Raw genomic sequence first — 13,882 nt, 5'->3', positions numbered from 1 at the left:
CGTTAACTGCCGCGTAAACTTGTTTTCTTGCTAATACATTTTGATAATCTACCAAATTCATCAGCAATTTTTGCGACTCTCGGACTCGATCCTCCGAGCTAAATTTACTCTCGATCCCACCTACATATTATCGAGAGTTCTCCATACTTGAATACGAGTAAAAAAAAAAACGTCAATCTCGAAAGTTGATTCGATTTTTTTCCATCTTCAAAACACATCTTCTTTCAAGTTTCGAGATACATATATCGAACCAGCTCGTAGAGAATTTTGTTTTTTTGAAATCAATTTACAACAAATTTGACAGAATGTTTTTTTATTTCCTTAATTTAAGGAAAAACAAAGAAAAAAAATAGAGAAATAAAACGGAAGAAAGAAAGAAATAAAAGAAACTATAAACTACACACGGGGAAAAAAACACAACAAAATCAAAGACTATTATACTTAATAATAAGTACCGTATGTTCGATTGATTTGAGCAGCGCCGAAACCATCATTCAACCTATTAATCAATCTTGGTAACAACCGCAAAAGAAAGCTCACAATTGCATCTAAGTAATATATATCTACTTATTTGGTAATTCGTATTTCATATACACATACGTATAGGTATTTATTATAATAGGAATGCTCAAATCAATGAAACATTATTCGTGTCGCAGTATATAGGTAGGTACATCGGTGTGAAAAACAGTAGGTACTTTTACTACACTTAGTATAGGTAGGGCTACTTAAGTTATTTATACGAAAAAAGAAAACAAAAGAAAAAAACAACTTGGACATAAGTATACGTAGATATTTAAAATTCTCTTCCAACATGGACACAATTTGATGGCAGAATTATTTGGTAGGCTTTTTGTTTCGGTTAACATAATACAAGAGTTGTACAGCTGATAAAAATAGTTAAATAAAAATTGCCTAAGTACAATTTGGAAAAGAACAGAGAAAAACAAAACAAAACAAAAGCAAAAAAAAAACAAGAAACAAAAAAGAAAGGTAACATTTTCCTTAAATCACGTCTTATCGAGATAATATAGCATAGGTAGAGTACGTACAATTACATTTATTTTTGATACAATCGTTTCAACAATATATTACGACGAAGGTACTTTTACTGCAGATGTGTTTCTCGCAATAACGAACAACAATTCCCCCCCTTCTAATACGTAGGTACCTAGTATTTATATGACAGGACGATTATACGGATCAAGATAGGTAAGTAGGTTGGTAGGTAGATAGGTAACTATTCGATAGATATTTTTATTCCAATTTTCAAACGTTGGAATCCGTTTGTATTTTTTCTTCCTCCCCCCCCCCCCCCTCATCGAACGAAAGTATTTTAAATTAATGAACGAATTAAGAAGAGCTGCGCACCTTTATCAGCTCATTAACCGTCGATTATCTCAAACTATCTGATTTTTGATTGCGTGAAATAGGTAACCAAGTTCTTTGGGAGCAGCTATAAGAATCGGAAAATTTACCAAATGAAAAGAAAATTACTCCAAACAAACGATTTTATCGACTGTTCGGTTGCAAAATTACAACGCTGCCGATCTAAGCGCTTAAAATTACGTATAAACTTAACGAGTACAGAGTGGAAAATAATTTTTTGCACAAGCGTGCTCCTAAAAGTTTATCGAGAGAAACGAAACAAACGAACAAGAAACAAATATTAAAGATCTCGTTACTACAACAAATCGCATAAAGCTCATCTCAAAATACTTACATCAATATTCTCAAATAAAAATTATAAATTTAAAGTTTACGTAATTAGCTAGAATCATAACGCCTACTACGCAAATAATATACCAAATAACGATAATATACACATTTAACCGAAAAAATAAGAACAATTTTCCTAATTGATTTGACTAGAAATATTACATTAATAATAATTAGGTGATAGGCGCGATATTCGTATAAATTTACAAAAATATTAATTTTTTCTTCGCGGGAGAAAAAGAAAGAAAATGGACATTAGACAAAACATCAGTGTGAAAAAGAGAGAGAGATAGAGAGATAGAGGAGTTCAAACGTCGATCACTTAAATTGGTGATCAGAATGCATCTTTCAATATTAAAAGGGTTGTTAGGAGAGGTGGGAAAGGCAGATTTAACTTTTTTTTAAATAGGCAACCAGAAGCTCGAAGTTAATTATAGACCCTTGAACGCGTAAAATCATTAAAAAAGACACTCGAGCCAGGTACTTAGTAGGTAAGTAGGCAGTGAAAAGATAAGCAAGACAATCGCTTATGCGTCGACATGACCGCCTACGTTTCGAATACATGTATGTACTCTTCATATATGTAGCCTATTCTTGTACCCTAAAGAACTTTCGCTGTTACAACGGACGGACGGACGTATTCGTACGCGAGGACGTATTTAAAATCCTCCCTCAGGCTGTCGATCTTGTTTCAAGCAAGTGCCGACGATACGTGAAAGTGAAAATAAGCAATGACATTATAAAAAACGCCAGCTACAGCTCACACACAAACACACACACAGTTGGTAATGTATCAGCAACACAGCTAATCGCAAAATCAAAATAATACCTACGCAAATTAGTATCCTATTTTTTAAGTACCTATCTCGAGTACAATGCGTAAATATTCGGCTAGAAAATATTAATTTAGACCTACTTGATGCGCCGTACAATACGCAACAAATGGCTAATCAATCGTCCAGCTCCAGCCAGTCATCGCAGAGCATCGTACGTACGGTTCGTAATACGAGTATGATGCTGGGTACGCGTTCGATGTTCATTTAGAATTGAGATCAGGCACGTAGATCTCGAATACATACTCGCATATTACCTCTTATGTACCAAGACCTACGCACGTAACATGAAAAGTCAGTGTACTTACAAGTAGGTATACGTGAGTTATCAGAAAATCTGCTAAAAATTAAATGGACACATCCTTAGTCCATAACGTAGGATCTGGCAGCAAAATAAAAGTGAAATTTCAAATCTACGACTCCGAAAACCGGTACTTTGGCACCATCATCATTTTTTTGGAAATTTTGAAAAGGAGCACAATCTCTAGTTCTCCAAAAAATATTCTAAAAGTGAAACTGACTTGAAATTTGAATTCTACGCCTCAAAAAACCTATAAAATCGACATCAAACACGATTTTTTCGACATTTTTTCAAATTGTGGGGGCAGTACCTCCACACCAGGGGAGCCAATGACTGAAATAATATCAAAATTGAATTCAGCGTCGAAAATTAGCCGGAAATCCATACTTTTCAAGCTGAAAACGATTGAAATGTCGAAATGAGAGAAGAAAAAAAAATTGAGAAAATTCGACTTAGCTCTTGATCCAGCGTTCAAGTCTCCAAAAATATGAATTTATTTTTTCCACTTTATTTCGCCATTTCAAGCGTTTTCAACGTGAAAAGGGTGCGATTCTGACTATTTTTTGACGTAGAATTCAAATTTGATGTTAGTTTAGTCCCATCTCCCCCCTAAGTGGACGTGGTGCCCCCAAAATTTCAAAAAAATTCGGAAAAATCGTGTCGAGTGTCGATATGTAGGTTTTTTGGGTCGTAGAATTCGAATTTCATGCCTGTTTTAGCTCTAGGTAACTTTTTTTGGAGAGGGGGAAGTTCTGGGCTCAATTTAAAAGTTTTAAGGAAATCATAATAATTAATTAATATCAAAGCATAGGTTTTTTTGGGTCTTAGAATTTGAATTTTGCATTTATTTTACACCCAGATCTTATTGTGTGGAGGAAGGAGGAAGTTCTATGCTGAATTATTGAAAATTTTGACAAAATTACGATGAGTTCTAAAGAGTAAGTGCTTTTGGCATTGGGTCGTAGAATTTGAATTTCATGCACCTGCATACGTTTTGATTTTGGATTATTTCTTGAAGGGATGAGAAGGGGATTCCATGTTTCATTTTTTGAAAGACTTTGAAAAAGTGATTATGGGAGTCAAAACACACTGTTCTCAGATCTTCCGTAGAGGGAGGGTGAACGGTGTTGCAAGGGGAGTCATTTTCGATTTCTGGTGAATTTTTGATAAACAAATTTGAATCAAAAATGGAAAAAAATTGAGATTTTTTGAATTTTTTTTAGAAATCTAAAAATTGAGTACGTCTACTTTTTCAAATCAATGGAAAATGTTTCAAAATGCTTTGAGTAGTTCTAGAGCTTCCAGCATATTTTTGAAATTTGAAATTTCCAAAAAAATTTACACTATGAGAATGGAAAGTTTTCTAAAATCTACTTTATATCCCAATTTTTAACATTCCGAGTAAATTGAAATTTGTATTTACGTTGCTCTGAGTATTTTAAAAATTTCAGATTTTCGAAAAATGCCAAAAAAAACACCTCCAAATCAACTTAAAATTGCTTTAGCGGTCATACGAGTATATCATTTTTCCAAAATCAGATCCAACCAAGTTCGGAACCGTACTACCTACTTTTCTAGAAATTTTATCATCGAAAATGTGAAATATTCTCTGTTCCCATGTCGTTTGAGGAAAACAGCTAAAATTCAAATTATGCTGCATTTTGTACATGCCCAGTCATTTCAGTGTTCTTGAAAATGCCATAAAATCTGTCAAAAAGAACTTCCGTATTTGATTGAATTTCAATAATCCATTTGACTAATTATACCTACAGCAGTTTTCCAAAAAAATTAATTTAACATTTTTTTACCTTTTGTATTTTTAAAAATTTCAAAGTTGTTTTCAGCATTCCAACTTCATTGGGTAAGATTTTGTATAGATACATTTCAATTTTAAAAAACCTACTTTAAAACTGCTCAAAATAGTTCGAAACCATTTTCAATTGATTTGAAGAGTTAAAAATAAGGCACATTCCAAATTTTACCTTTCTAGATCAGTTTGGTAGATTTTGATTTTTTCTCATTTTTGGAAAAATTTCCAATCTTGAAAAAAATACCCAAAATTTGTCAAGAATTTGAATTTGAAGATTCAGTATTAATTATAAGTAAGGTACATAAGACGAAAATGAATTTTCTGCCTGAGAAAAATCCAAAAAGTTCGAATTTTCATGCCTTTACATTCATGGATCTGGTAGTTGATGATTTGTGTTCATCATAAAAACACTATTCAATAGTTTTGACGCCCTTTCTCTTCAGATGATGAGAAAGTGAAACTTGGGTCTCTTAAATCTCTAAAAAAATAATCGGCTAGATATGCTGGGTCATAACGAAGAATTCTGATATAGAAATTGAAAATGGAAAACATTGACGACTTTTAATGATAATTATATTTGTTTCGTTTTTTAATTTTTTCATACCTACTGATGAGGGTGGGGAACCAAGAGAGATTCTTGAAGTAAATGAGTATCTTCAGAAAAATTGTACCAAAGATATTGAAATTTTTTTAAAAATTACTATTTTCTTACAACTTATGTAAAGCTTTTAAAGTAAATATTTTTGTGGGACTGAGATATTCCTACTTAGGGTTTTTTCTTGAAATGGGGGAGGTGGATATTTTCATTTTTTTTTGAGAATTCAATTTTTTCAAGTATAGAGTAGAGAGCGATGACGGTTTTTTTGGAAAAGAGATTACTAGAGAAGAATTTTGATGCAGAATTTTTTAAAAATATTATCGACTTTTAAAAATTATTTGGAGATTTGAGGTGGGTTTTTTCTCGAAAACAAAGGTTAGGCATTCAAAAGGATTTTGACCAGTTTTCCAAAAAATTTTAGAGTTTGATTTTTCTTTTCTTTTTTTTTTCAACTTTGGAAACCTTCATACAAAAAGATCAAAATTGTTGGAAGGGGGGCAAGGACAGTTTTTATTTGTTTGTTCGTTTTTTTTGTTTTTTTTTTTTAAATTGAAAAAGAGATTGTGGTAAAGAATAATTTTTGACCCAGAAATAGGAAAATTTAATTTATCTTATTTTTAAATTTTTTCATTCGGGGGGGGGGGGGGAGATCCAAAAACAAAAGATTATTTCTTCATAAAATCCAACAACTTTGGTGGAAGTGCGAAAAATTTTGAAAATAAAAGACATCCTACAGTGAGTAAGCAGAGTAGCAAATTTTACTTTTCCACTGACTGTGACATTGTGGTCGAAAATGAAGTTCGTCCAACAAAGATTTCAATCGTGGATTCAAACCTCTCCGAATCACTGGCGAAGAATTCTCGATACCCACCGGTGAGAGAGATATGGGAATAGAGGAAAGGGGAAAATACCTACCTACCCAGAACCTACAAACCTATTTCACTATTAATTTTTTGAAATTACGTATCACGTGGTCGAATACTCGTAAAAGATTATGGTACGTACCTCATTAGGTTTAGGTATACTGATGTTAGTCGTATTATAATGCATTAAAGCATTTAGAAGATGAACTACACGATTGTATGTAATACACACGAAACATTATTGTAGGTAATGTTGATATCGCGGACTGGGTGAAATATAAATACGATGGTGGTATAATTCGCCGCCTGTGTTGTGTATTCGAATCCAGTTGGTAATACGTACGAGTACTACGTAGATATACGTGGTAGCAACGAAGTACCTGGCTACCTAATTTAAAGTACGTAGGTACTCGTAGTAGTATGTACTTAACTCGATGCCACTGCATTGCACCGCGGCCGCGGTACCGGGGGTAAGGGCGGAAGGCGGTAAATTTGAAGGCTATACCGAAACCGATATGTGAGAATGATCATTCATTGCGTTGCAGCGAAGAAGCCTGAGATTGAGGAGATCGTACGCTAGCGCCCATTGACGAATCGGAAGAAAAATTATTATCCTTTTCGTGGTTGGAGCAGTCTAGACTACCGCGGCGTTGCTCTGCGTGCGAGTAATTACATAGATTGTCGGGCGAACCGGACGTAGATTTTAACGAGGAGTAATCAGCGTCATTGCTGGCAGCAGCGGCTGCGGCAGCGGCGGCAGAGTTGCCGTTGTTGTTGCTGTTGACGAATTTTTTCTGCACGAATTTGTTACCGTCTTCGCTGACTTTGCCCATAAACGATCGTATCTCTTCGAAGTACGACTCGTTGGCCGATCTGAGAGCGTTGGCGCCGGCCACCGCGGCTGCTGCTGCGGCTGCGGCGGCGGCGTGCTTGCGAAGCGACGACGTGGTCAGCGCCAAATGCTGCGACGAGGTGCTCCTTTCGTCCGAAGACAGGACTCGGTCGTCCAGGATGGTGGGCCCGTCGGCGTCGTGCTTCTTCAGATGCCGATCCAGATTCGTTTGCTGGCCGAAGCAACGACTGCACAGAGGGCATTTGAACGGCTTCTCTTTGTTGTGTATGTTGCGGACGTGCCGTTGCAGATTCGACGATATGCTGAAGGAACGCTCGCAGTACTTGCACTTGTAGGGTTGTTCGCCGGTATGCGTGCGCAGATGTCTGGTCAGGTTGGCCGAACGAGGGAACACTTTGCCGCAGAATTTGCACGCGTACCGATCCTTGGTCTTGATGGTGCCGTTGCTGGACACGGAGACGGACTCGCTGCCTCCTCGGCCGGAACCGTTGAGAAGGCTGGCGACGGCCGAACCACCGGATGAGATGCTGTTGTTGTTGTTGTTGCCGCCGCCACCGCCACCGCCACCACCATTGGTGATGCCGGATCCTCCGTTGCCGTTGCTGGAGGCGCCGGCGCCGCAACGAGACGCCGAATTCTGCGACGTCCTCATGAGATCGAACGAAGAAGGTGACGGAACTTGGTGGTTACCGTTCAACAAGTTTGACGTATTTAAAAAATGATAGGTACTGTGATGCGGGTAACTAGAATAATGAAGCGGTAAACGAGAAAGTTTATCGTCGGAACACAAAGCCTCTATCATAAATGGATGAATAGGTTGATGAGGAAACAAAATTCTATAAGGTGAGACGACCGGCGGCGGCGGCGGCGGCTGCGGCGGTGGTGGCTGTTGCTGATGCTGCATCTGCGACTGCTTGGTATCTGCGGCCGAAGCCGTCAGCAACGTAGTGCTAATCATGCGATCCGAATCGTCTTTGGCCCTAGGCGAGCAACTGGTCGCTGTATCGGTCGGCGACGGCGATCTCGAGATGATGTTTCGATTCTCGTCCTCGGCGCTGTACCTTTTGGTGTAGTTTGATTTCTTAAATTCGAGCCTGAGATCTAAGGGTTGGTTTTCGTCTTTTTCGGCGCAGCCGCCGCCTCCTCCGCCTCCGCCTCCTCCACCGTCGTCGTATTTCTCCAACGACGATTTGCTGTTCGCCGGCGACATGCGGGGCATTATTAGGCGCGAATTTCGCGACAAGTCGAACGGCATGTCGCAGTCGTCGTCTTCGTCGTCGTCGTCGTGATGGTGATGATGATTGTGGTGTTCGTTTCGGCTGCTGGCGCTCATCGGGTGCTCCGAGATGCTCAACGGGTAAATGGAGCCTTGCTTGGGGGAATTGTGGCCACCGTGGCCGCCGTGGCCTCCTCCGCCACCGCCACTAGAACATAGCACCATTTTTCTAGGGCTCGAATCTTTTTCTCGCATATTGTCCGCAAAAGTTTTCACCGAATTAGCATTTGGCAGGAACGGTAGTGATCCAACTCGCGGGTAGTAGCTGCTAGAGTACCACGCCGGCGAGCTGTCCACCGCACTCATCACTTTATTTCCGCCACCTGAAACACGCCAAAAAATACAAATCTTGAGTCATTATTCGAAAAAAAAACAACAAATTAATCTAACGTAAAGGCTTTACATTTCATAACTTGGGCTAATTTTTATGCAAGATTGCTCAATCTGTTATAACTACATAATGTATGTAATTCGAATCTAAAACCAAATCTCATTCAATTTTTTTCTAGCATTTTCTTCGACAGCTTACACTTTGATTTCAATGAAACCAAACTATATCGAAAGAGCACGTTCTAAAACTCCTATAACTAAAATTTTAGTTGCTACATTTTGTTTCCTAGGTTTTGGTGAATTTAAAAATGTTTTCAAATTGCCCTTTTTTTGGAATTTTTTTTACCTTTTTTACTATTTTTTTCTTTTTTTTTAATTTGGTAAAAATTCACAAAGAAAACGCACATAGAACATGGTTAAAGCATTTGAAAATGGAACGAAAACTGAAATAATGTTGAAAATGACTTGGTAAAGCTGAGAAAAAAGTATTAAAATCATTAAACATTAAAAAAGCCTCAATTTTCTAACTAGAGATGTTTCAAGAAGTCCTGATTTTTTGCCATAAAATGATAAAAGTCTTGATTCCAGACGAGATTTTTTTTTTAGAAGTTTAAAGAAATGGGTAATCTAAGCTAATTTTTATCAAAGTTTGAAAAAATTCTGATTTGTTCACAAAAATTCAAAAAAAAAAAAGTCACAATGTTTGTCAGTTCGAAAAAATTTTGATTTTCAAACGAGAGATTCGAAAACTTCTGATTTTTTCAGGATTTTAATGAATAAGTCATAATTATTATCAGAAACATGAAAAAGGATACGAGTTTTTAGCCAACAATTGGAAATAGTCCTAATTTATCCTGTCTCAATCTTCCAACTGTCCTAGTTTTTTCAAAAAAACTCAATTTTGTAATGATTTCAAAAAGGTTTTGATTTTTTCTTCTAAAATTCAATAAATTTTCATTTTTTTAAAAATTTGAAAAATTTCTAATTTTTTGGCAAAAGAGACTCAAAATAGTCCTGGTTTTTTTTTACTTGAGTTTTGGTGAATCATTCGCGAACGAATTGATTCGTATAAGTGTCTCGTTCGCGAACGAATCGATTCACTGGCCCAATTTTTGGTGAATCATTCACGAACGAAATGAATAAGTTTTGGTGAATTATTCACGAACGAATGGATTCGTATAAGTGACTCATTCGTGAATGAATCGATTCATTTACTCAATTTTTGGTGAATCAATCGCGAACGAATTCATTAATAGTTGGTGAATGATTCGCGAACGAATTGAATTTTTTATTGAATGATTCGCGAACGAATTTGAATAACTTTTGGTGAATCATTCGCCAACGAATTGAATAATTTTCGGTGACTCGTTCGCGAACGAATCGATTCATTTACTCAATTTTTGATAAATCATTTGCGAACGAATTGATTCGTATAAGTGACTCGTTCGCGAACGAATCGATTCATTCACTCATATTTTTGGTGAATCATTCACGAACGAATTACATAATTTTTAGTGAATCATTCGCGAACGAATTGGATTGTATAAGTGACTCATTCGCGTACGAATTGTATCATTTTTTGTGAATCATTCGCGAACGAATGGATTCGTATAAGTGACTCGTTCGCGAACGAATCGATTCACTGGCCCAATTTTTGGTGAATCATTCACGAACGAAATGAATAAGTTTTGGTGAATTATTCACGAACGAATGGATTCGTATAAGTGACTCATTCGTGAATGAATCGATTCATTTACTCAATTTTTGGTGAATCAATCGCGAACGAATTCATTAATAGTTGGTGAATGATTCGCGAACGAATTGAATTTTTTATTGAATGATTCGCGAACGAATTTGAATAACTTTTGGTGAATCATTCGCCAACGAATTGAATAATTTTCGGTGACTCGTTCGCGAACGAATCGATTCATTTACTCAATTTTTGATAAATCATTTGCGAACGAATTGATTCGTATAAGTGACTCGTTCGCGAACGAATCGATTCATTCACTCATATTTTTGGTGAATCATTCACGAACGAATTACATAATTTTTAGTGAATCATTCGCGAACGAATTGGATTGTATAAGTGACTCATTCGCGTACGAATTGTATCATTTTTTGTGAATCATTCGCGAACGAATGGATTCGTATAAGTGACTCGTTCGCGAACGAATCGATTCATTCACTCATATTTTTGGTGAATCATTCACGAACGAATTACATAATTTTTAGTGAATCATTCGCGAACGAATTGGATTCGTATAAGTGACTCGTTCGCGAACGAATCGATTCATCCACTCAATTTTTAGTGAATCATTCACGAACGAATTGAATAATTTTTGGTGAATTATTCACGCAACGAAAAGATTCGTATATTATTTTGCTGATTTTCTGCAAATTTTTGCGAATTAAGATAAATTTTGATAAAATTGTAATAGCTTTGATGATTTTTAACAATTTTATCAGGTTTTTCTGCCTTTTTGAATAATTTTACTCAGCTCTCAATCAAATTTCATGCTGTTTTTTTGCCAAATTTTGATGAACAATATTGTTAAAATGTGTTATTTGTTATTTCAATAACTTTAATGATTTTTGAATTTTTATGTCATTTTCAACACGAGATTTTGGCTGATTTTTTTTCTAATTTTTCTAAAATTTCAAGATTTTTCTTTTTTTTGTAATTTTGAATTTTTCAAAAAGTTTTCTTTTTCGTTATTTTATTAACATTAATGTTTGAATTTTTATGTCATTTTCAACACGAGATTTCGGCTGATTTTTTTCAAATTTTCATAAAATGTCACGAGTTTTTTTTGTAATTTTTGATGATTTTAAGTATTTTGATACCATTTTATCATGTTTTAACGAGATTTCTTGCAGAAATTGAGTTCAAATTGCCAAAATGTGTTTAAAATGTTTTTATTGCTCAATTTTGTGAATCTTTAATTGAATTTTTATGATTTTTTTTTCATATCACTAATCACTTCAACATGTCTTCAACATGTCTTCACCATATTTCATATTCAGAATATTTCAATTTGTTCTGAATAGGATGGTAATAAGACTTTGGCACTCCTAAAAACATTATTAAATCTTTCAATTTAGATCAAAATTTTGAAAAAGTGAGAATGAATTTTCGACTCCCAGTTTAAACTCTCAAATTCAAAAAAAAAAAAAGAAATGAAAATGCTGTCTGGCACGTCGATTTTTAGTGATTCGAATTCGGTGATTTTGAATATCCATTTATTTTTTGAATTCGATGCATCGAAGTCTCTTCTGCTTCCTATCTTGGAAAAAAATGTCGACTGAAGGCATTTTTATTCAATTTTAAATTCAAGTGAAAATATGACCCATAATAATTCCTTCCTCTCGAGGTATTCGCTTTTATGTACAATTTATTTTTCCAAAAAAAAAATCCTCATAACACAATTTTTAATTATTTTGAAGATCGACGTGACCCTATATACCTTTGATGCCCACACAGAAAAAAAGACAATTTTTGAGGTTCTTTATACTTACTCGTACAATTAAAGAAATGTGAGAAAAACTTAATTACGATTATTACGAGTATGAAATTATTCCTATCAACAGTGCTCAGCAAGGGTGAGCAATTGGGCATTCATCCGAAAGAATTCATCATTACTGTTGTCCTATTTCAGTGTTCAGAGATTCGAAAAATTTTCATTTCACAGCGCAAATTCCATTTTTCACGACCTCGAGTTCATCAGCAAAAAAAAAACGACGTTGAATTTTCAGCAACTTTTTGCAATATTTCGGTATTTTTAAGGGAAATATTTTCACGAAGATTGAGGAAAATATGCATCATATATTCACGTACAAACCTATACGACGACGTAAGTATGCGAGAATATACGTTCGCGTAAATACACGAGTAATCTCGACGACGTCGTCGTCGTCGTCGTCACCACCACCGTATAAATTCATCGCAACTCGACCAGTTTTTTTTTGTATTTTCCTTGATACTTAACACCGGTCCTATTAAATAAATATCATTTTATTTCTTTTGTTATTTTTCTCATCATGTAGACAAGGTAAAATGAAATTCGTTAATTATCAAGGTTGTCAAAGTTATAAAACTAATTAAAACTCTTAAACTTGAATTAAATGGTGAATTTCGAGCCATAAATCTTGAGAGGTTGCTCATTGATGACTGATGACTAAAAAAACCAGAAAGAAAGGACAAAAAAAATCGCCAGAAAATTTTAATGGCAACGAGGAAGAGAAAGATATACTCGTATCAAATACTCTGCGACAAAAAAGAAAAACTACGCTTATATAGGAATTTATATAGGTACTCGAGACCACGACCACCTTCGATAGCGACAGGTCAAAAGGCGAAGTTCTCTTAATGTTGATGCATGATGTCATAGACATCAAAAGTACCTATCTATCTACGCGTATCTGTCTGTCGTATTTAAAATCAATTTTTTCACACGTTGCGTTGCATGAATCACGCGAAGACAAAAGTTTGAAATTCCGCGATGAATTACAAGTACCTCAGCTTACTGTTGAGTACGTAACTTAGCATGTAATATGGCAGTAAGGTCATCGATGGCAGTAATGGGCACTGATTTTGAAACTGATGAGCCATTTATGTAGATACAGCCTTTAGCAGTGGCGAACTGGCTACAATGCAAAATAGTCAAAGTCTACCTTTCCGCCAAAAATAGCTACTAAAAATCTCACATTTTTTCAAAATTTCTAAATTGGCTCGTTTCTTGCCAAAATTTCAACAATTATCCGTTTCCTTTCTTAAAAATTATCTAAAAATCCCGCTTTTTTGACTAAAAAAATGCCAATGACCAAATTTCTCCCATTTTCAACGAAGATTGCGAAAAAGTATCATTTTTTGGCCAAGAATTGCCATAAATTTGCTTTTTGCTAAAAATAGTCAAAATTCTCGGTTTTTTGCAAAAAAATTTTAAAAAGTTGTAAGTACCTATTCCCTATTGCTGAAAATTCTAGTTTTTTTGCAGTTGAAAAGTCTCAATTTTTACTTAAAATTGCCATAAGTTGCAAAGTGAAAAATCTCACTTTTTGAAAAAAAATTGCGAAAAAATGTATCTACTTACTTAATTTCTTATTTTTAAAAATTGCTGATTTTTACTAAAATTATCAAATTTTTGTTTAATATTTTTTTTCTTCTCCCAAAGTATCTCTTTTTGCCAATAATTCTCACAAAATTCTTCTTTTTGCTAAAATTGTCAAAATCCTGATTTTTGTCGAAAATTGTGAAAAAATCCTCGCTTTTTAACAAAATTTCTAAAAATAGTCGTTT

The 13,882-nt window shown here is 35.2% G+C and overlaps 1 protein-coding gene across 1 annotated transcript in view; it reads right to left on the bottom strand.

The window, feature by feature from the left end:
* Window positions 1-296: 296 nt before the first annotated feature.
* Window positions 297-13,882, bottom strand: part of LOC135843228 (homeotic protein spalt-major-like) — a 38,296-nt gene continuing 24,710 nt past the window's right edge. The window contains exon 2 of the mRNA XM_065361039.1: window positions 297-8,576. Coding sequence (XP_065217111.1) covers window positions 6,652-8,559 — 1,908 coding nt within the window. The 5' untranslated portion in view covers window positions 8,560-8,576 and the 3' untranslated portion in view covers window positions 297-6,651. The remainder of the gene's footprint in view (window positions 8,577-13,882) is intronic.

Source organism: Planococcus citri, chromosome 4, assembly GCF_950023065.1.
Source record: "Planococcus citri chromosome 4, ihPlaCitr1.1, whole genome shotgun sequence".
Lineage (NCBI taxonomy): Eukaryota > Metazoa > Arthropoda > Insecta > Hemiptera > Pseudococcidae > Planococcus > Planococcus citri.
The sequence above is the reverse complement of the archived record's forward strand: the minus strand, read 5'-3'. Positions and strand labels throughout refer to the sequence as shown.